This window comes from Chiloscyllium plagiosum, unplaced genomic scaffold, assembly GCF_037043375.1.
Source record: "Chiloscyllium plagiosum isolate Xiang-an unplaced genomic scaffold, Cpla_swu_hap1 HiC_scaffold_7, whole genome shotgun sequence".
Classification (NCBI taxonomy): Eukaryota; Metazoa; Chordata; class Chondrichthyes; order Orectolobiformes; family Hemiscylliidae; genus Chiloscyllium; species Chiloscyllium plagiosum.
The window spans coordinates 10,994,446-11,018,745 of NW_028270145.1; the positions used below are offsets into that span (position 1 = coordinate 10,994,446).

The 24,300-nt window shown below is 39.0% G+C and overlaps 2 protein-coding genes across 7 annotated transcripts in view; one reads left to right on the forward strand and one right to left on the reverse strand.

The window, feature by feature from the left end:
* LOC122551295 (cyclin-dependent kinase 2-like) overlaps positions 1-23,854 on the reverse strand; it is a 32,675-nt gene extending 8,821 nt beyond the window's left edge. Inside the window, exons 1-8 of one of the 6 annotated variants that reach the window (XM_043692986.2) lie at positions 21,527-21,604; positions 21,033-21,085; positions 14,741-14,835; positions 9,942-10,019; positions 8,064-8,184; positions 4,608-4,778; positions 3,492-3,593; positions 579-782 (exon numbers count right to left, since the gene is read on the reverse strand). In XM_043692986.2, the coding sequence (XP_043548921.1) occupies positions 579-782; positions 3,492-3,593; positions 4,608-4,778; positions 8,064-8,184; positions 9,942-10,015 (672 nt within the window). In that variant the 5' untranslated portion in view covers positions 10,016-10,019; positions 14,741-14,835; positions 21,033-21,085; positions 21,527-21,604. Of the gene's footprint in view, positions 1-578; positions 783-3,491; positions 3,594-4,607; positions 4,779-8,063; positions 8,185-9,941; positions 10,020-14,740; positions 14,836-21,032; positions 21,086-21,526 lie in introns of all 6 variants that reach the window. The other 5 variants (XM_087988706.1, XM_043692987.2, XM_087988708.1 and 2 more) reach the window with 5 other exon arrangements.
* Positions 21,922-24,300, forward strand: part of tbccd1 (TBCC domain containing 1) — a 77,127-nt gene continuing 74,748 nt past the window's right edge. Inside the window, exon 1 of the mRNA XM_043692978.2 lies at positions 21,922-21,952. The gene's annotated coding sequence lies outside the window, so the exon portion shown is untranslated. The remainder of the gene's footprint in view (positions 21,953-24,300) is intronic.

Consider the following 24,300-nt stretch of genomic DNA (forward strand, 5'->3'; position numbering starts at 1 on the left):
TTTGAGCCAATATCTACATCATTTTATAAATGTATATACCCCTTAATACAGGTCTTTATGCTCTGGAGGCTGTTCCCAAGACCAAAGGCCGAGATAAACATCAATTGCTGTGAAGGACCATCAGCACAGTGAAACATGCTCTTTGGTCTGCCTGAAAAGTGCCATCTTCCAAAGCAAGTAGCTGTCCATGATTGAGAGTTGTAGACTAAGATATTGCAACTTCAAGACTATTGAGGGACACTCTGAAGCTTGGGGTAGCAAACATAAAGACTGAATGGGGAAAGATTGCAGTCTAAGCCCCGTGGCCATGGTACACTGAGAAGGCTAGAACAAAATGTAAGATACCTTGGGCTAAATAATTAACATGGACTATATGTTATAAATTTAATCTGAAATTGTATGGGTAGTGAGGCAACTGTATGGGTAGTGAGGTACTTTCAACTGTATTGAAAGTAATTGAATTGTACTGTACTTTAATACTAACATCGAACTGTTATGTAATGTATTTTTACAAATTATGTGAATAAAGTATTTTTTTGAAAATAAGTTATAATAATGTATTGGGATGTACTACTAACCATCAGTAGGTCTTTGCCATCTATGTCCAGATTGGGTAGTATCTTGTTGAAATCTTGTCTTACCCACTGAGGGAAATTTGCTTTGTAATCGGGTAGCTGTGTTACCCCAAGCCACACAGCCTCATTTGGTGTACCAAGTGTGCGAAAAATCCTGAAAAGTTGATCAATCTCAGAATCTCCAGGAAACAAAGGTTTTCTTGTGACCTTTAATTGAAGAAATAACTCATATAAATCTTATAGGTGATTGTTATAGGGCATAGATCTGTGAAATTATATTGATTTTATCCTCTTCGTTTACTTTCTCTACTGAAAAATGAAATCTGACATTGGGACAAGGGCTCCAACTGCATCCTAGTTCTTCACCCAATTTCTTATACTTCATCCATGAGATTACATAGGTATTAACAAATTATTAGACTACAAAAGACACTATATCCAAGGCCAAAATATTTTTACATAATGTCCAAATGAAAGATTTTGTATAAAAACAGAAAGTGCTGGAGAAACTCAATGTGTTTAGCAGTATCTATGATGAGAAACAGCTTAATATTTCAAGTTCAATATGGATCTTCTTTGGAAGTCAATTTAAGGTCAAATTGCTTTCCCACTCAATCCCAGCTCCCCAATCTCCATCCATGACAGTATTGAGGCTGACTGTAATGAACTGACTGAAGCTGCTGTTCAAACCAGCCAACATAGAAAGGAACTGGAATCAAACCTGGGTGTTTTCTCATCTGAGTAAATCACAAAAGCCACAGACCTGATAAAATAATTAGCTAGCATAAGATCAAAGTAAGCTTATGAAATTTGTATGTCAAATATTTTTACACACAACAGGTTTTCTGCGTTATTGCTCACTGTCAGTCATAGTTTTATGAGAACAGAATGCTATGCTGAGTGGTAGTACCAAGAATACTTTGGAGTAGTCATTGCATTTTGGAACAGCAGGAAATGCACCATGGGGTCCTGAAGATTTTGAATATGTTTCCAGAGCCTTGAACTATTTGGAGTACTGAAAGGGAAGGTCTGGGAACATTGGGCAGATCATGGTATTATGAACAGTGTCCAAATTTATATAAAATATCTCCCTAGGTCTCATACTTACCTACAACTGTTCAGATAACAGAAATTGCTTGTGAATAGTACACGATTGAAAGTTTGTTGATAATGTAAAAGTTGCTTGTATAAATAAATTCTTAGTTTCTTTAAAGTCTTTATGGGCTCACAGCACCAGGGTCCCAGGTTCAATTCTAGCCTCGGGTGACTGTCTGTGTGGAGTTTACACATTCTCTCCGTGTCTGAAGGTTTCCTCCAGGTGCTCCAGTTTCCTCCCACAATCCAAATATGTGAATTGGCCATGCTAAATTGCCCATACTGTTAGGTGCATTAGTCAGAGGGGAAATGGGTCTGGGTGGGTTACTCTTCAGAGGGTCGGTGTGGACTGGTTGGGCTGAAGGGCCTGTTTCCACACTGTAGGGAATCTAATCTTTAAAAGGAAGTGACTAAAATCTTCATGGAAGAAAAATCACTCCTATTTTCAGCTCATGCTTGCACACAAATTGCATTGCATGATATGTTGAAAATTACACACACTCATGATACATGGGTTGCACACAGAGAAATTTTGTAATTGTTAACTGATTAGAAATGCTGAAAGTGGTTTCCAACTATAGAAATATCCAGTCATGCATTAGTCATTTCAATTACTAAAAGTTTTTCAAGGATGACTTAATTTATCCAACAATAAAATGACAGGGAAACCTTAATGTGTTGGAACAGAAAATTCCCATTATAAATGCTGACATGGAATTTATACATTGTAACATGTTGGTATATAGGAGACCAAATTTTCAATTGATCCCAGAGGCAGGTGAAGGCAGAAAAATTGCTGTCAGAGGGCAGCACATTAATCGTCAGCATTTCCTGCCTCAGACCATTTTAAGGAGGCTCAGTTGGAGGTGCAGTGCTAGTTAGGCAACTACATTTAAAAGACATCTGGATAGGTATATGAATAGGAAGTGTTTACAAGGGCATGGGCCAAATGCAAACATATGGGACGAGATTAACTTAGGATAACTAGTTGGCATGGACAAGTTGGACAAGTTGGCTGTTTCCTTGCAGTCCATCTCTATGACTCTATGACTAAGGAGTCTACTTAATGCCCTTTTCCTTTACCAAGAGGAATTTTCCAGTTGGCATCTGGGGCCTGTCAAGTGGCCAAATAATGCTCGGGATAGAAAATGGCCTCCGTCTAATGGCTAGAGTTCCATAGTAAGCTAACCCACTTGCTCAACTCATCTCTGCACTGATGACAATGCACAAAGGTGTGTCTGCAGTCCCCTCCACAGTAGTGGTCTTACAGTTGTGACCATTTTAGTTTTCAAAACGTTTGGAAATGCTGAGAGGATGCTTCCATTGTGAGGTGTCCTCTCTCCCCCTGACTAGCAAGCTTCCTTTGTCTTTGTGCTGGAGAATCTGCTATTGGTCCTCTAGTGTCAAGAATTTGTCCAGCATGTTTAATGAGATGGCAAACATGCACTTTGGCTATTAATTTGTCATTCATCTAAAAATTATGTCAGATGACTATTTTTGACTTGATAGGCAGTCAGGACCCTGATCTCATAATCCCAAACCCAAAACAAAAATCCCATGCATGGTCTATTACCAAGTATAGGAAGTAACTTTGACATGGGAGGAGCAAAATGTATTCAAGACCGTTAACAGATACACTGGTGACATTTCAGCAATGAGATCCTTTGTCACATTTTTGTGTGTTTTTATTTTCCTCAAACTTTAAAAGGAAAAAAAATTCTTAAAATAGTAGGAAGAAATAAATATATATTTCACACATACATATAAATACACGTAAAAACAACATATTTTACACATTAGTTGTATTTCTGATATAAATACCATTTCTGCAAAGATGCATCCTATGCTCCAAACATCTACTGCTGTTGAGTAAAATTTACATCCCATTAGAATTTCTGGTGCTCTGTACCACAAGGTTACAACCTAAAAGTGAAATCAATAAGGATATATAATCAAAGAATAATAAAAATTTAGAAAGATTAATTCACAAAATAATTGACATAAACATGTTAAATATATATTTGACTGATCACTGACACTAGATTAGATTAGATTCCCTACAGTAGGGAAACAGGCCTTCGGCCCCCCCATGTCCACACTGACCCTCTGAAGAGTAGCCCAACAATACCCTTTTCCCTGTCCTATATTTACTAATGTACTTAACACTATGGCCAATTCATCTGATCTGCATATCTTTGGATTGTGGGAGGAAACCAGCGCACCCGGAGGAAACCCACGCAGACACGGGGAGAATGTACACACTCCACATAGAAGTTGCCTGAGGTGGGAAATTTTAAAACTATTCAAGAGCCATAAACTATCAGCAGCTTTCAGTGATTACTTAGAAATGTAAATATTTATTGCTACTGAGGTCTGTATGTGGCTCAATAGTTGATATATAAATAAAATAATGAAGTCGGTCCTTGCACTACCTAGGGCAGGAAAACAAGACTGTAACAGATTTAGCATTATCTACCTAAATTTATGATAAACTGTTGCCGATTAACTGATCCCTGTGACTCAAAGCCTTTTGGTAATGAAGAAGTGGAGCCTGCTATTCTTTTACTATATTTTGGATTGATAAATATAAAGTCACTTTTTATCTTTCTTGACCTGTTGGCTGAATTTTGAAACTAGAAGTTAAAGTGTAATGCAATTCCCCTCATCTACACTATCTCACTGAATAGTTGATCCTGTGCAGTATATTATCCATAGTGACCAATTAAGACTGACACCCAAACTGCTGTCCACTTAAGCTTCCAAATCAAAATCCTGCAGCATTCTGATATTGAAAAATGCACATTAATTGGTTGAGCAACCTTTTAAAATGCCACATGTGAGAAAGGGCTAAATCCATAAAAGTTATACTGAGGGTAAAATTTCACCTCAAATCTTAACTTTATTAACCACTTCCAAAACTGCACAGATCATAATTACCTCATGGGTATAAGTGCGCACAGGAACTCCAAAAGCCCTTGCCAATCCAAAATCTGCTAATTTGATTGCACCAGCATCATTAATGAGCAAATTTTGTGGTTTTAGATCTCGATGGAGGACTCTGTGAGAGTGACAGAAGGCGACACCTTGTAGAAGCTGGAACAGATAACTCTGACAAGAAGGTGTTTTGTTATGTGAACATTCAGAAAAAGATTATTCAAACATTCTTAACAAATTTCACAGTTTTATCATCCTGTCAATGCATTACAAATCTTAAGTAAATCTTACTGTGCATGTTCATAATTGAGATAACAAAGTTGCTCCAATGGCTCCAGGATAAATGTATAATCTGTTGACAGAGGATGTTTTATTCCTGATGCCTGCAGACCTTTTTTTAAAATCTGATGCCTGCATTAATTAGATATATTAGGCAGTCCTCTTCTCCAAAGAAAGTGTGAAATTCCCTACAACGTAGTCATTTTGATTCAGGAATTAATATTTGTGCCAATCGCAAAAAAGTTGTTAATTAACTGAAACATCACATACAAAAAAAAATTATTGGAGGTGGAATGACTGGATCGAACATTAAGTCTGAATGCTGTGAAGAAATTAACTGGAAGTTGGTACAATATGATGGTTTCAGCAACTGCCAGGCAATTGAATAGAAGAATAAAGAAATGCTTGAAAATGTCTTAATAATAAATTAATACTTCTCAAAACCATCCCTAATGATACTGAGGCTGGCTTTTACGAACTTATTGACAATAGCATTTTCTTGATGCTAGATGATAGGATAACTGGGCTATAGATTCCTGCTTTCTGACTGCTTCTTTTCTTGAATAGACGTGTGACATTTGTTATGTTTCAATTCTTTGAAACATTTCTGGAATCTAAAGAATACCGGAAACTTAAAAACAAATGCATCCACTATCTTCACTGCCATTTTTATTTCAGACGCTAGGATGGAGTTCATCAGGTGCAGGTACTTTGTCAGTCTTTGGGTGAATATGATTTCTACATCTGTTCCTGGTGATAGTGATTCACTGTTTTGAGTTCCTTCCTCCTTTTTGCCTTTAATTTTCAACTATTCTTGGGGTGCTTTTTGTGTCTCCTGAGATGAAAAAAATACAAAACACTTGTTCTAAAGTCTTGCAATTTCTTTGTTTCCTATTACAATCACAAGTTTCATTCTAAAATGAAACAAAGCTTGGCTACTCTCTTTTCATATGCTTGTAAAAGCTCTCTGGCTGTTTTTATGTTAGCAGCAAGTCTACTTTAATATTCTAACTTCAGTCTCTTTGTATTCTTTTAATCATCTTTTGCTATTTTAAGATTTTCCTAATCTTCTAGTATTCTTCCGATCTTTGCAGCATTGACCAGCAGTAACAGAGGCAGGTAGCCACATTATCTGAGTAAAATGAGTGGTTTGAGCGCAAAGTCTCTCCTGCTTGGGCATCTGTGCTCAATGTGACTGGTTGGCAACAAGGGCTGCCTCGATAGGAAAACTGCATTCTTCTCTTTAAATTGGCTCTCCTTTGGACACCCAATTCCCATTGCAACTCCTGACCTACATGACTGGACCCAATGAGTCTGCCCAGTTTACCTGGGATAAACCTGATTGTTCCTCCTCCGTGTGATAGCTATAGTCGTGGAAGAAGCCACTGTTCCTGTTGAAATTGCTAGTACTGTGAGCTTAGGCCAATGATTGACTAAGAATTCTGAGAGGTGGCGGTGTACTATCCACCATGCAGGACCTGGGAAACTGTGAAGCTGATCAGATGGGTGCCTGGATGGTTTTTAATTGTGTTCAGGCATTGGTGAATGGCAATGACAGGGTTGCCAAAGGCTCCAAGCTACTGGATTGGCCTGACACAGTGACAATTAAATCAAATGCAAGTCTAAGTCGAACAAGTTCTTTATAAAATAGAATTCAGCCCACATGTATGCCTGACATTTCAGTTAAAACCAAATCAATATTAGTGTTTATTTCTCATTGAAACCTAGAAAGACTAAGATGATGGAACATTAGAGTTGATGCAAAACTTTGACAACACTCATGCTTGTTCTGATAAACTGCAAAGAATAAGCGTGCCACATAAATACCAAGCAATGATCATTTCCGATAGGAGAGTTTCTAACCACTTCCCCTTGACATTATATTCTGGAGGTCATCATTAACTGGAAATGTACCTGGATCACCCTCCTTAAGACTGTGGCTCCAAGAGTAGGTCAGAGGCTGAGTACTCTACAGCAAATGACTCACTTCCTGAAATCCAAAGCCTTTTTATAATTGTCCAGGGACAAGCTAGGAAAACTCTTCACTTAGCTCAATGAACTGCAATTCTAATAACACCCAGAAAATTCAACACCATTCAGGACATCTGCTTATTGGCATCTTTTCTACTATGTTAAACATTCAGTGTCTTCTTCACTGTTGAATTGTGTTTCTACTGAAGGCGCATTCATGACGTGGACAACCAGATTGATTACCAACCTACAAACGCCGGGGCTAACAGTGGGAGAGTTTCATGGTCAGTCAGAACCATGTGGGAGCTGCAGTGCAATAACCTTCCAGTGTTAAAAGAACCATAGAGTCATAGAGATGTACAGCATGGGAACAGACCCTTCGGTCCAACCCCTCCATGCCGACCAGATATGCCAACCCAATCTAGTCCCACCTGCCAGCACCCGGCCCATATCCCTCCAAACCCTTCCTATTCATATACCCATCCAAATGCCTCTTAAATGTTGCAATTGTACCAGCCTCGCCTAGGTTCTTGTCATTAACTATACTCTGTGCCAAATATCCTCTTCATTTTGAGGGACTACTAGATGAAGAAGATACCATAAATCAGATCTGCTGCACCAAATTACCAAGGCTTATTCAGCTGAATACTACAGCTGAGAGTCCCATCTTTGTCTTGAAGTCACACACCATTTTGTCTTGGAAATATATTGCCATTTCTTAATCATCACTGAGTCAAAGTCCTGGAACTAACAACCTTTATACAAAGACAGCAGCAGTTCACAACAGTAATAAATATTACCCTTGCCAGTGATGCTTTTTCAAGAGAATAAAATAAAATTCTAAAGTGTGGTGCCACAGAATGTTATGTTATGTGTTTATTCTCATAATTCTCTGTGTCAGATTCCACAATTTTATTCATTCTTGCATTTGTGCAAATTGTGAGGCACAATAATGTTTTAAAAAAGCAATCAAAACATCTCTACGCTTGTACTTCTGGTTGTAGTTGACGTAAGCTACATATTGGCAAAAGTTTGGGAAAATATCAACTGTATATCTTCTCAAAATGAACGTGGTGCCAGGTTTGAATCATGAAGAAGAGCTGGTAGGGAGAAGTTAGTCAAAAATGGTGGAACTGGCATTTGGTTCATGAAAATCTGCATGATAATCCAAGCCTGCGTAAATTATGTCGAAGTTTAATTCTTAATTACCTTAACTAATTGCAAAGGGAGCCCAGTAGGAGGAGCAGAATCCATATACTTCTTCAGATCTTGATTCAGAAACTCAAACACTAGGTACAATTTCTTTTCACTGTGGATAACATCTAACAGTCTAAGACAAGAGTATACATATTAATTATGACTGCTTGTTACAATACTATGCTTCAGTCGATTCAAATTCATGCTATTGCGAATTTCAAATATAAAGTAGAAATTTACCATGATCTCAGTCTCCAATCAAAACGTTTAAACACTAGCAAATTTTAGAATTGCAGCATGGTACAAATTATATCATCCAACAATTAGCTTCTCTTGAATCTGTTATACCTGCTTTATTTTATTATTTTTATTTTGTTTTGTTTTATTCTGACTCATAATTAAAGAATATATGGAAACTTCACAGAAAATAGACTTTTCCCCATCCATGCTCAGGTGTCTTTCCTTCTTTCCTGAAGTCATTAGCTCATCTCATTGTATATATCCAAAGGTAGCCTTCTGATTAGCAACCAGTCAAATACAAAACCATAGAATGTGCATCATCATGTAGTGCATTACAACCAAATCAGTTCTTAACTTGTGTCCACAAAATCAAATGTTCTGGATAAAGTTAATGTGAATTCACTAAAATCAGGAATGCTGAAACAAAAACAGAAATTGCTGGAGAAACTCGCAGGTCTGGTAGCATCTGTGTAAACAAAGCACAGTTAACATTTCAGGTTCAGTGAACTTTCATTGGAACTAATTAAGGGTCACTGTACCTGAAACATGGACGGTGCTTTCTTTACACAGATGCTGTCAGAATTGCTGAATTTCTCCAGCAAGTATTTTTTCAGATTTCTAGCATCCACAGTTCTTGATTTTATATCAGAAACTCTAGTTTAATTTCCCCTAAATGCTAGTCTTGCAGTCAATATATTCTAATCTGCTCATCAGCATCATTTAAATATGACTGCAAAACCAACCAATTGCTTTATCAGTTAAGTTCCTCCACAGTCAGGTACGTGGGCACACACAAAAAAAGCATTTCATATATAGCTCTAATTAAAATTGAATCCAGATGACTGATCAATGTGATGTGAAACACTTTCAGGATTTACGAGGACCAGAAACATCCCCATATGTGCCCTACGTACATGGCAAGTAAATCTTGGATCAAAGCATAGTGTGTAGCAGGAAAAGAAAGTTGAATGTAAGAAAGAGAAAAGCAAGCCTGGAGGAACAGCAATTACAGTAAAGTCAAGAAATTAAAGACAGCTAAAAAAAAGTTTGGAATGGAGGGAGTTTGAAGCTGAGAGGAGAACTGCAAAGCAGGCACAAGCGTATGTTCTTCTCTGCTAGAAGGGCATCTTGGGGTTATGACATTTATGTCCTATATGGAAACTTAAAACACTTTCACATAGAAAATAAATGCTGACACAAAAGGGATCACCAGACCTCTTGGAGACAATATTGTCTCTCATACCCATATGCAAAACACAACATTTTTATTTTTTCTCAAATTGCTGACCTCAGTTGTTGCTGTTAATATTAACCATAGAACAAGTACTTGTGTGGCATTTCTTGAGCCATGCTAACAATATTTTCCTCCTTCCATAAGATTGTTATCAATGAAGTTTGACTGGACTTAGTAATCTGAAAGAGATGTCTTCAACTTCTGATGTTGCCTAATATGTGTTAATAAAGGATGGTTCAACAAATAATCGACTTCCACAAGTTACAGTCAAACATACAAAAAATATTTAACGAAAAGTAAACAAAAAAGCTTACAATTTTTGAAAAATTTATAAATGCTATTCTGAGCTATCTATATTTCCTTGTTGCACAGAACTTTGCCTATTCAGACTGAAAAACAAGAATAATTTTTCTTACTTCACAATATTTGGATGATTTAATTCTTTTAACAAAGATATCTCTCGTATAGCAGTACTTGGCACGCCTTCCATTTCACTATAAAATATAAAAACATGTTTAAAATATGAGCACATCATCGTCAACTTCAGATGCTGGTTTGATCTTCAGCAATCGTTTATTTGTTTTCTTGTACACCTTTTATTTGGAAAGAAAACTGATAGGCATTAAAAAGAAATAAATCTGCAGGGTAATAGGAATACAGTGAGTCAATGAGACTGATGAGCTTCATCGATCGAGAACTCACAAGAATTTAATAATCTGAATGTGCTTCTCTGTGCTATTAGGTTTCTATATGAAATTCAGATGTTATAATTTACCCAACAAGCAGTACAGTGTGATCTAATGATTAATTTCCCAACTTTTTAATTATATTAGTATTGGTTGGAACTTCCAATATGTTACAAAGATCAACCTGAATAGTGAGAAAAATCATACAACATGGAAACAGACCCTTTAGTCCAACTCGTCCCATGCTGACTATGTTCCTAAATCAAACTAGTCCAACCTGTCTGCGTTTGGCCCATATCCCTCCAAACATTTCCTATTTATGTACTTATCCAAATGTCTTTTAAACATGGTAAATGTACCTGCATCCATCACTTGCTTTGACAGTTCATTTCACACACTGAACACTCTGTGTAAAACATTTGCCCCTCATATCCTTTATAAATCTTACTCTTCTCACCTTAAAAATATGCCCCTTAGTTTTTTAACTCCCCTCATTTGAGGGAAAAGACATTTGCTATTCATTTATCTATATCCTTCATGATTTTATAAACCCCTCAAACTCCTATGCTGAAGTGAAAGAAAGTCCCAGCTGATCCAGCCTATTTACTTAACTCAACCCCTCCATTCCTGGCAACATTCTGGTAAATCTTTTCTGAACCCACTCCACTTTAATTATATCCTTCCTATAAGAGGCAACCAGACCTGCACATAATACTCTAAAAGAGGCCTCACCAACCTCAACATGACCTCCCAACTCCTATACTCAAAAGTCTGAGCAATGAAGGCAAGCGTGCTAAACCTTTTCCTAATCATCCTGTCCACATGCGATGCAAATTTCAAAGAATTATGTACCTGAACCCCTAGGTCTCTCTGCTCTACAACACTACTCAGGGCTGAACATGAGAACAAAATAAAATTATTCGATTCTTTCAAAAATTGCAGTTTTTGTAAAAGTCAGAGAGATGTACAGAATGGAAACAGACCCTTCGGTCCAACCCATCCACGCCCACTAGATATCCTAAATTAATCTAATCCCATTTGCCAGCACTTGGCCCATATCCCTCTAAACCCTTCCTATTCATATAAACATCGAGATGCCTTTTAAATGTTGCAATCGTACCAGCCTCCACCACTTCCTCTGACAGCTCATTCCATACACATACCACCCTCTGCATGAAAGCACTGTCCCTTAAGTCCCTTTTAAATCTCTCCCCTCTCACCTTGAACCTATGCCCTCTAGTTCTGGGCTCGCACATCCCAGGGAAAAGACCTTGTCTATTTACCATATCCATGCCCCTCATGATTTTATAAACCTCTATAAGGCCTCCCCTTAGCCTTCGATGCTCCAGGGAAAACAGCCCCAGTGTACTCAGCCTCTCCCTGTAGCTCAAATCCTCCAACCTTGCCAACATCCTTGTAAATCTTTTCTGAATCCTTTCAAGTATCACAACATCTTTCCTATAGGAGGGAGACCAGAATTGCACACAATATTTTCAAAAGTGGCCTAATGGTGGCTCAGTGGTTAGCACTGCTGTGTCACAATGCCAGAGATTCCCGTCTTGGGTGGCAGTGTGGAATTTGTACATTCTCCCTGTGTCTGCATGGGTTCCTCTGGGTGCTCTGGTTTCCTCCCACAGTCACAAAGGTGTGCAGGTCAGGTGAATTGGCCATGCTAAACTGCCCATAGTGTTTGGTACATTAGCCAGAGGGAAATGGGTATGGGTGGGTTACTCTTCGGAGGGTCGGTGTGGACTGGTTGGGCCAAAGTCCTGTTTCCACACTGAAGGGAACCTAATCTAATCAATGTTTTTTACAACCGCAACATGACCTCCCAACTCTAATTAGATTAGATTAGATTACTTACAGTGTGGAAACAGGCCCTTCAGCCCAACAAGTCCACACCGACCTGCCAAAGCGCAACCCACTCAAACCCATTCCCCTACATTTTACCCCTTCACCTAACACTACGGGCAACTTAGCATGGCCAATCCACCTAACCTGCACATTTTTGGACTGTGGGAGGAAACCGGAGCACCCAGAGGAAACCCACACAGACACGGGGAGAATGTGCAAACTCCACACAGTCAGTCGCCTGAGGCGGGAATTGAACCCGGGTCTCTGGCACTGTGAGGCAACAGTGCTAACCATTGTGCCACCGTCTCAATGGTCTGACCAATAAAGGCCTCTTTGCATTATGGGCAGCACGGTGGCACAGTGGTTAGCACTGCTGCCTCACAGCGCCAGAGACCTGGGTTCAATTCCCGCCTCAGGCGACTGACTGCGTGGACTTTGCACGTTGTCTACGTGGGTTTCCTCTGGATGCTCCAGTTTCCTCCCACAGTCCAAAGGTGTGCAGGTTAGGTGAATTGGCCATGCTAAATTGCCTGTAGTGTTAGGTGAAGGGGTAAATGTAAGGGAATGGGCCTGGGTGAGTTGCTCTTCGGAGGGTCGGTGTGGACTTGTTGGGCCGAAGGGCCTGCTTCCACACTGTAAGTAATCTAATCTAAAGGCAAACATACCAAATGCCTTCTTCACTATAATGGGCAATCATAGTGTATCATTTAGTTTAAATGCCTATACTCATTCTTTCTTCCAGAATGAATTTCCACGCTTCTCAGACTTGCTGTGTATTTGTTGTTTTCTGGAGTCTATCTCCTCCTGAAGTTTGCTGTTCTCTTCCTCACTGTTTATTACATTTGCAAGTTGTGTGTCATCTACAAACGTTTAAATTACACTCAGATTATTAATATACATTAGAAGAGCAGTGATCCTAATACTTATACCTAAAGGACACCACAATATATGTCCCTTCATTCTGCAAAATATCCATTCACCACCATTTCCTCTTTTCTGTCCCATAGTCAATATTGTATCAATACTATGACTGCCAGGACTTGTTAATCTAATGGACTTTAATTTTGGTAATATGTAAGAATAGAACAGGACACCTTATTAAATCCACATACATAACATCAACAGTACCATCTTCATCATTCATCTAATTTCATCAACTCAATCATGTTTGCAAGTTTTTGTTTTTAATACGGCTACATAGAAAATCATGAGATAATAAATGACAACCTAACTGAAAATTAACTCTATCGCAATCATGGTTTCAATAATGTTCACCCCCCTCAAGACTGACATTTGGATGACTGGTTCATGATTGCTTGATTATTTATTTTATTTTCAAAGATGTAATACCCTTCATTCATCTGTCACTACATCAGTATTGAAAGAGGATTGAAAGATTGTGACTAGAATCTCATATTTTTATGCTTGCTTCTCTCATCAACCTAAGATGTATCCATTCTGGCTGGAAAATGACTACTTTGAGTCGTTCCAATCATTTATTTATTTCTATCTATTTTCCTCCTATCCAATTTCTCAAGCTCCTTCTTTATTGTAACATTAGCAACATCTTAATTCGTGAATACACAGCCAGCGTGCTCATTCAGTTGCTGAGCTAGGCCTACTATTTCCACCAATTTCCTTTTTGGTACCTAATTGGTCGGTTTGATCCTCTAACTATTCTTTTCTTCATTCTTAAGACTTTAGTAGTTCCTTTTATGTTCCTTCTAGTGTAAATTGACCTGTTTTGATGAGCTAGCATGTCATTGCATACCTGAAGTCAAAAACAACTGCAGTCTGTAGTTGAAGCTGAATGGGGACAACTGCCTCTTTAATACAGCTATATTTCACCATATTTTAAACTCATGAATACCAACCCTATTCTTACATCACATTTTTAATTTAATATTACTTTCATGGTTCAATAGAAATATTTAAACCAAATTAACTCGCGAAGTTAATAGGAAATAGCATGTTCTATGCAGCACAAGCAGAGAAGCTAGTTGATGCAAAACTTAGTTTTGAAGAAGGATCACTTCATTTGAACATTAACACTGTTTTCTCTGCTCAGATGCTGTCAGACCTGCTGATTTCTCCAGCAATTTCTGTTACTATTTAAAGTAAAATAGCTCCTCCAAATTTACAAGGTAGGTCCATTATAAATGTGGATACAACACATTATAGTAGCTAACAGTAGATGCTGGGAGTTAAAGAAGGCAAAATTGCAGCATGTCAATATTTTGACACAAACTCATTAACTTATGCACGTTTCAAGGCCTGCTAGCCCAGTGGGATAGGCAGATTTGAAAAAGGTTACCAAAATGTAATTAACTGAAGATATAAACCTGCATTTTGGGTCAAACTGCATAGTACAGGGGTTTCTCAGGCTATCTGAAACTCGCCAGGGGATTGCAGTGCAGGAATCGATGGGTCAATGAAATTCGCATTGGAAAGCCTTCAAATACTGAATCAAGTTAAAAGCTTTTGCTCACAGGTCTTATTCAGCATGCAATTTCACTGCTTTAGAGATAACTTTCAAGACCTTAGGTAATTTCAGACCTTAGTTTTACTTTATCTATACTTCCCAGTTGTTGGCCTTCTCAGCTTTAGTGCAGACCTTTGATAATAGGAACAGGTTGAGCAGTACTGATATCAAAATCACCACCATCATTGCTCACCAAAGATAGAGATGAACACAGAGCTCGAACTCACTGAAGGCAATATCCTCAACACAATGCACACTGACTGAGGATCAGCTTTCTGGATTTGTCACCTGGAGAAAGATATGCACAGTTGGCCAGGTTGAGGTTAAGATCACAACAGCATTGCATTTCTTTGCTTCTGCCTCCTTTCAGGGATCTACAGGAGTGTCCTGCAAGATTTCAATCTCCTACGCACATGGACATTTCCTACATAAGCAATGCACATTCTATAGGGAAGCCACTTATATTATTCAATTTGCAACTGATTTGAAACTATTCAGAATAAGACAGCCTTCAGATTCACTATGAAGATTTGATTCCAAAGTGCAGGAAGTCATAGATTACATTAATGTGACAATCAAGGTGACCAAAGATCAAGTAGCAGGATTTAAGAATTCACCTCATTAATACAGTCAAAACACATGCCAGAGGTGGGCAAATTCATCTCTGAAAGACACCAAAACTCCCAGTAAAATTCAATCATGGTAACAACCAATCAGAGAAAGGTAATAGAATCTTTGATGAGCTTATCAGCAGCAAACATGTGAAACAAGCAGCCTGTAATTGAAGCAGCAGTGAGAAGATAAGGACCAACAATCAGGAAGGGTGGAAGTAGAGGGACACTCAAGATTCAACAATAGCTCAGGTGGAATATGAAGCAAAGCTGGCATGCCAGAAGGATAGAAAGCCATAAAGTTGGGAAAGTGAATACAAAGGGAGACAGGAGGTACGTTGGAAGGAAAATGGTCTACAATGGGTAGAAGGTCAATAAAACGGGAGAAGGGTTGTTAAGAGGAGAGAGAGCATTTTGATACTTGTCAAAAACCAAGTGGAAATCAGCAAAATGTAGGTAATGAATTTGCTGCAGATGAAGGTGTAATCCATAACCTAAGGCTACAGGAGTTCAGAAGCTACTAGATGGGAGAAAAATGCCGTGTATGCTATTTCAATGAAAGCTGCCTTAACTGGATAATTTAATACTGAACAGTTTTATTTCATGAAGATTTCATTTTCTTTCTCCTGTCACCTTAAAAATATGCCCTCTAGTTTTGAACACCCCTACCCTAGGGAAAGGACATTTGTCACTCACTTTACCTATGCTTCTCATGATCTAATAAATATCTAAAAGATCAGACTAAACCTCCTACACTCCAGGTAAAAAAGTAATGGCCTATGCAGCCTCTTCTTGTAACTCAAACCCTCCAGTCCCAGAACATCTTTGTAAATCTTTCTAATTTACAAATCTTCCTTGTATAGCAGGGTGACCAGAACTGTACATAGTACTCCAAAAGTGGCATAGGCTGGGGCTATTCTCCCTGGAACATATGAGGCTGAGGGGTGACCGTATAGAGGTATTCAGCCTCTCCCGATAGCTTAAATCCTCCAACCCTGGCAACATCCTTGTAAATATTTTCTGAACCCTTTCAGGTTTCACAACATTCTTCGTATAGCAGGGAGACCAGAATTGAATGCAATATTCCAAAAGTAGCTGAACTGATGCCCTATACTGACGCAACATGATACCCCAACTCAATGAATAAAGGCAAGCATACCAAAGGCAAGCTTTCTTCACTACCCTCTCGACCTGCAAATCCACTGTCAAGGAACTATGAACCTGCATCTCTTTGTTTGCGTGAAGTACCACAGGGATCAGTGACAGGACTACAATTATTTATTTCATATATATTTATGACATAAATGAGGCAAATGAGTGTGGTATCACAAAAATTGGTGGGAAGATAAGTGGTGAAGATGACACAAAATGTCTGCAGAGAAATATAGACAGGTTAAGTGAGTGAGTGTCAAAAATTTGGTATATGGAATATAATGTGGAAAATGAAGTTTTGCAGAAGAATGGAGGCAGTATTATTTAAATAGACTGCAGGAAGCTGCAGCACAAAGGCATTTGGGGGTCCTCATGCATAAATCACAAAAAGCTAGCAAACAGGTTCAGTGGATAATAAGGAAGGTAACTGGAATAATAGTCTTTATCAATTTAAAAATCACACAACACCAGGTTATAGTACAACAGGTTTAAATGGAAGCACACTAGCTTTCGGAGCAACGCTCCTTCATCAGGTGATAATGGAGGGCTCAATCCTAACACAGAATTTATAGCAAGAATTTACAGTGTGATGTAACTGTAATTATACATTGAAAAACTGCCTGTTTTTCAATGTATAATTTCAGTTACATCACACTGTAAATTCTGGCTATAAATTCTGTGTTAGGATTGAGCCCTCCATTATCACCTGATGAAGGAGCGTCGCTCCGAAAGCTAGTGTGCTTCCAATTAAACCTGTTGTTCTATAACCTGGTGTTGTGTGATTTTTAACTTTGTACACCCCAGTCCAACACCGGCATCTCCAAATCAGTCTTTATCAAGGAAGTCTTGTAAAAACTATACAAGCTACTACTTAGTCCACCTAGGATAATTTAGAATATAGAACATTACAGCACAGTACAGGCCCTTTGGCCCTCGATGTTGCATCGATCTGTGAAACAAATCTGAAGCCCATTTAACCTACACTATTCCATTCTCATCCATATACCTACCTAGTGACCATTTAAATGCCCTTAAAGTTGGCTAGTCTATCACCCCCTTGATTTAAAGCTATGTCCCCTCATGCTAACCATTGCCATCCGAGGAAAAAAAGGCTCTCACTGTCCACCCTATCTAACCCTCTGATTGTCTTATATGTCTCAATTAAGTCACCTCTTAACCTTCTTCTCTCTAATGAAAACAGCCTCAAGTCCCTCAGCCTTTCTTCGTAAAACCTTCCCTCCATACCAGGCAACACCCTAGTAAATCGTCTCTGAACCCTTTCCAAAGCTTCCATATCCTTCCTATAATGTGACGACCAAAACTGTACGCAATACTCCAAGTGTGGCTGCACCAAAGTTTTGTACATGTGCAACATGACCTCATGGTTCCTCAATGCCTGTACCAATAAAAGCTAAAACACCATATGCCTTCTTAACAACCCTATCAAAGTGGGTGGCAACTTTCAAGGATTTATGTACATGGACACCGAGATCTCTCTGCTCATCGACACTACCAAGAATCTTATGATTCGCCCAGTACTCTGCATTTCTGTTACTCCTTCCAAAGTGAATCACCTCACACTTTTCTGCATTAAACTCCATTTGCCACCTCTCAGCCCAGCAGCTTATCTATGTCCCTCTGTAACCTACAACAGCCTTCGTCACTATCCACAACTCTACTGGCTTTAGTGTCATCTGCAAATTTACTAACCCAGCCTTCAATGCCCTCATCCAGGTCATTTATAAAAATGACAAACAGGAGTGGACCCAAAATAGATGACCTGTAACTGAACTCTAGGATGAATACTTCCCATCAATCACCACCCTCTGTCTTCTTTCAGCTAGCCAATTACTGATCCAAACTGCTAAATTGCCCTCAATCCCATGCCTCCATGTTCCGTGAAATAACCTAAAGTGGGGAACCTTATCTTACGCCTTGCTGAAATCCATATTCACCACATCAACCGCTTTACCCTCATTCACCTGCTTGGTCACTTTCTCAAAGAACTCAATAAGGTTTGTGAGACAATCACCTACCATTCACAGAATCATGTTGACTACCTCTAATCAACTTATTTCTTTCTAGATTATTATAAATCCTATTTCTTATAACCCCTTCCAACACTTTACCCACAACCGAAGTAAGGTTCACTGGTCTATAATGATCAGGGTTGTCTTTACTCCCCTTCTTGAACAAGGGAACAACATTTGCTAACCTCCAGTAAACAACAATGACATAAAGATCAAAGCCAAAGGCTCGGCAATCTCCTCCATGGCTTCCCAGAATCCTAGGATAAATCCTTTCCGGCCCAGAGAGGACTTATCTATTTTCACAATTTCCAGAATTGCTAACACCTCCTCGTGAATTGCAATCCCATCTAGTCTAGTAGCCTGTATCTCCGTATTGTCAACAACATTGTCTTTTTCTAGTGTGAATATTGATGAAAAGTATTCATTTAGCGTTTCCCCATTTCCTCTAATTCCACAACTTCCCACTACTGTCCTTGATTGGCCCTAATCTTACTGATTCCTGAAGGGCTTATGCCTGAAACATCGATTCTCCTGCTCCTTTGATGCTGCCTTACCTGCTACGCGGTTACAGCAACACATTTTTCAGCTCTGAGTTCCAGCATCTGCAATCCTCACTTTCTCCTAATCTTACTCTTGTCATTCTTTTATTTTATTTCTGACATACCTATAGAAAGCCTTAGGATTTTCCTTCATCCTATCCGCCAATGTCTTCTCATGTCCCCTCATGGTTCTTCTTCGAACTCCTTCCTGGTTAACTTGTAACTCTCAAGCGCCCTAAATGAGTCATCACATCTCATCCTAACATAAGCCTTTTTCTTCCTCTTGACAAGAGATTCAGCTTCATTGGTAAACCACGGCTCTCGCTATCGACAACTTCCTCCCTTCCTGACAGGTACATACTTATCAAGGATCCGCAGTAGCTGTTCCTTGAATAAGCTCCACATTTCAATTGTGCCCATTACCTGCAGTTTTCCTCCCCATCCTATGCTTCTTAAATCTTGCCTAATAGCTTCGTAATTGCCTTTCCCCAGCTATAAAACTCGTGCTAATGTGAACAGATTTGGGTCCCCTTATCTAAGGTAAGATATAATGGTAATGGAGGCAATCTACAGAAGATTAATTGATCCCTTAGAAGAATGAGAAGTGACCTTATTGAAACATATACATTTCATAGAGGGCTTCACAGGATAGTATATTCAGGACCTGTAATGTATAAATGTTAATAGAGTGTTGCAGAACTGTAGAAAGTTAGAAAGCCTTACTGTAGGATAAGGACAAAGGGGGGGGATATCAGTAAGGTGGTAGTAAGGTAGTAAGGTGGTAAAAGGGTCCAGCCAGTGTGCGTAGACACGCCCAGTTCAAAGATGCTAAGATGTATATCTAAAAAATGATAGTGGCATTGTTTGCAAAACATAATAAAAAGCAATGTCTCTTTATAGACTCTATCCTAATGTTACTCCCATGCTGAACATAAAATTATTCTTAGCTAAAAATTACGCCTGAAGATCTTTTTCAAATTATAACAGCATTTACCATAAGTAAATAAGGACCAAGGAACAGTGCTGGGTCCACTAGAGTCATAGAGATGGTCAGCATGGAAACAGACCCTTCGGTCCAAACCGTCACCCCTCAGCCTCCGATGCTCCAGGGAAAAAGCCCTGGCCTCTCCCTACAGTTCAAATGCTCCAACTATGGCAACATCCTTGTAAATCTTTTCTGAACCCTTTCAAGTTTCACAACATCTTTCCAATTGGAAGGAGACTAGACCACTGTTGGAATATTGCGTGCAATTCTGGTCTTCGTCCCATCGGGAAGATGTTATGAAACTTGAAAGGGTTCAGAAAAGATTTACAAGGATGTTGCCAGGGTTGGAGCATTTGAGCTATAGGGAGAGCTGAACAAGCTGGGGCTGTTTTCCCTGGAGAGTTGGAGGCGGAGGGGTAGCCTTATAGAGGTTTACAAAATTATGAAGGGCATGGATAGGATAAATAGACAAAATCTTTTCCCTGGGGTGGGTAAGTCCAGAACTAGAAGGCATAGGTTTAGGGTGAGTGGAAAAAGATATAAAAGAGACCTAAGGGGCAACGTTTTGACGCAGAGGGTGGTACGTGTATGGAGTAAGCTGCCAGAGGAAGTGGTGGAGGCTGGTACAATTGTAACATTTAAAAGGCATCTGGATGGGTATATGAATAGGAAGGGTTTGGAGGGATTTGGGCTGGGTGCTGGCAGATAGAACTAGATTGGGTTGGGATATCTGGTCAGCATGGACGGGTTGGACCGAGGGGTCTGTTTCCGTGCTGCACATCTCTATGACTTTAAGTAATCAAGAATTTTCCAAAATACGTGTCACTGTGATTTTTCTTTATAAACTGACTGTTCTTAAATGAGTCTTTCCATTATTTGGTTAGATGGCAGCTCATAATAAAAAAGGTGCTAACAGAATGATAGATGCCTGGAATTAATTAGCAAGCAGGAATTGGTCTAAGTAATTCATATTGAAATCATTGATAGCAAAACTTCATTCAAATTATCTACGACATTAAAATTGGAACATCAACCTCATATTCCTTTGCATTTACCGTTAGCTATCAGAATTGTTATTCTGCTCTGTCTTAATTTGAATTGTTATCAATGTTTACAGAGCATGTGATATATTTCCATTTTAAAATATAATTTATTGCTACACACGTACCTTGTTGAATATGGTATGGCTGGAATGAACCTGTTGTGTAGATCTGTAAACACCTTTGAAATGAAACTTGCAAATTTGCAACAAATTCCAAGCGAAGTTTGATTTTACACAACTGACTTTTCAAGAAAAAATTATAATTATGCTAAGTTCAGAATGGGAACTTTATATAAAATATATGTCGTTCAGTGGATGCATATTGCTATAAAATGAACGTGTGTACACAATCATCTTCAGATGACAATTAATAATCTTTTTAGCACCATTTTCCTTTGCTGAAGGTACAGAAAAGCAGATGAGCATGTCATTATGCAGGTATGTGTGTGTCTGTATAACTTATGTGAGATTTTAAAAACTTAAGTGCGGGCAGTCAAATAGCCAAATAAGACACCGTGGTTTTGCATCAGCAGAAAGTACTGGAGTCGAGACTTGACAAAAGTCACCTGTCAGCGAGTTACTTTTTATTAGTTTTCGTTTTGCTAATGGTCATAACTCACGCGTCCAGTCTTATTTTTTTCAGTGCCACCATCTCTCCTGTGACTTTATTCATTGCTTTGTAGACCACTCCATATGTACCCTCACCGATCTTCTCCACTTTCTGGAAATTGTCCATGGTTCCGCCGCTCTCACCACCGGAATTCAAGCTACCGCCACCGTTGTTGTTGCTGTCAACAACGGCGAGAATCGACCGCCAACGCGCGACGCTCGCGCCCTACCATCCGAATCCCAACTGCCACTCTCCCTCCCGCGCGCTACTAATCTGCCCGGAGACACTCGCATTTTCCCGCCCATTCGCCGCAGAACGCGCAATTTATTGGCTCGCTGTGACGCCAACGTGATGACGCCATCAAGGTCCCCATCATTTTGAAGTTCGCCCTGTCCCAGCGTCCGGCCTCATATCAGAAGTTTGGAAGTTGGATAAGGTACTGCAAGGGGAAGTACGGTTTTGATTAATTAATGAATTTGTACAGTCCGACTAAAATAAAATCTCTATACAGGAACCCTCAAAACATTTAAGAACAATTTAGACGAACAGCTGAAATGTTATAAACATGTGATGCTGCGGGCGAAATGCTGGAAGGTGGGAACAGAGTACGCGTATGTTTGGTGACCGCTTATGTAGGGATGAAGGAACTCTTTACATGCTGCAAAAAAACAATCAGTATTTGAAATAGGAGAATAACATCTGAGCAAATTGGTAGAAAGCTACATTTCTTTTAAAAAAGTGATAAAAGTCCCTGGAACACATCCAGATCATAAAACAAGGCCGAACGGTTGCTGGAGTTCTGAAACAAAGACAGAAACTCAGCAGGTCTGGCAGCATCTATGGGAAGAAAGCAAAGTTACCATTTTGAGTCTGGTGATTCTTCATCAGATGAAGAGGTTAGCGAGCGCAGGCGTGAATGCATGAACAGTGTTCAGAACACGAACAATAGAGTATAATCTATAGACCAGAGGGCATTGGAAGGGTCCAGCCTAGAGGTAACATAGGTACAGAAGAAACTTTCGACAGATGTGCTCTTCCAGCATCTGATTTCCAGCATCTGCAGTCATTGTTTTTACATTTTCGACAGATGAGTTGAGGCAAGGGTACACTCGGATGTTATGGTGGTAGAAATAGGCAGACCTTAGTGATATCCCAAACGTGTTTGTAGTATGGTTTTCAGACAAATGACAGGGAGAGGGTTGAAGTTTATAACTAGGGTGTGTTTCCAGTTTTTCCTTGCCAATGTTCAACTGGAAGGAAGTTTTTGCTTATCCTGAAATACAAAAGGATATTGCATAACGAATCTTAAACAGCTGGGTGCAAAAAAATCCCCTGGATTTAAATTAGGATATTCTCACTTACCCAAACTAGATTATTCCTCTACACTACTTAGGACAGATTACCTGTCTCCTATATTATAACAGTAACCTTATGTAAGAGTACTTCATATACTATAACATATTTTGGGATGCTTTGGCATCATGAAAATGCAGATGCAGATTCTTTCATTTGTACAATCATCTTCAAATAAACTGAAACAGATATGTTTACAAAGGAAAGTTTGTTTAAATTGGGACAAGATAATTAGCATTTTAAAAATCCTAATTTTTGGGCATTATAAATTGCACAAGATTGGAATTTAATAGACATAAAAGTCTAGAAGTTGTTTTTTAAAGTTTTCCACTGACCAATTCTAAATAAAAACAAATCAGAAGCTGCAGGCAGCAGTACAAAACCCATCACTGAAGACAATTTCAGATTACCAATTACATAACTGGTAGTTTGAAGTTACGTTTTCAGCTATAAGACATGACGGGATTATATACTTGCATGCACACCTTGCTTTTGGCTGTTGGGTGCCAAATTTTGAATGTTGATTTTTTTTCTCCCATAATAAATCTATTTAACTCGATGAACAATCTAAATCTGGTCAGTGACAGAATCAAAAATTCCACACCTGGTAATTAAATTTCAACAAGAAAACTTCTTCAAAGAAAAAGAGCTGTCCACTACCATAATGGCAATAGTTTGGAAATTCTCCACAAAGTTGAAGCACAAAATATGCATTGTAGCAACTGCATGGTTGGTATTGCAATCATTTTGATGCAAGTGAATTCTCTGAATGCAAGCACACAAATTACATCTCTATCAAATTTCAGTTTAAGTTTTTCTCTCATTCTTTCACAGTTCAATTCCATTCCACTCTGCAAAGTAGTGTCAACAGAAAATCAAACTTTCATTATACCTGTATACACTATCTACATGTTTGGTAATGGCTTGAATAATATGAAAGTGAAGCAAATGAGATTCCCTCTTTCCTGGAATTTCGCTGCTTCATTCTGGTGTCAGATAAGCCTCAACAGTAGCTGAAAATGTGTTGCTGGAAAAGCGCAGCAGGTCAGGCAGCATCCAAGGAGCAGGAGAATCGACGGTTCGGGCATGAGCCCTTCTTCAGGAACGTCAATTCTCCTGCTCCTTGGATGCTGCCTGACCTGCTGCGCTTTTCCAGCAACACATTTTCAACTCTGATCTCCTGCATGTGCAGTCCTCACCTTCTCCAAGCCTCAGCAGTAGATCTGGCTGCATTAACATTATAGATTCACTTGGATGGCTGCAGCATAAATGAGCACTAGGTAGACCAGGAGTCACTGAAATGCATTCAGGGATTCATATTCTTTAGTCTATACACACCAAGCAGGGCTAGATGATACAAATTTAATTTTTGCATATTTAAGGCAATCTTTGTTTTTTGCACACAGTTGTTTGTTGCTTACAAATGGAAAC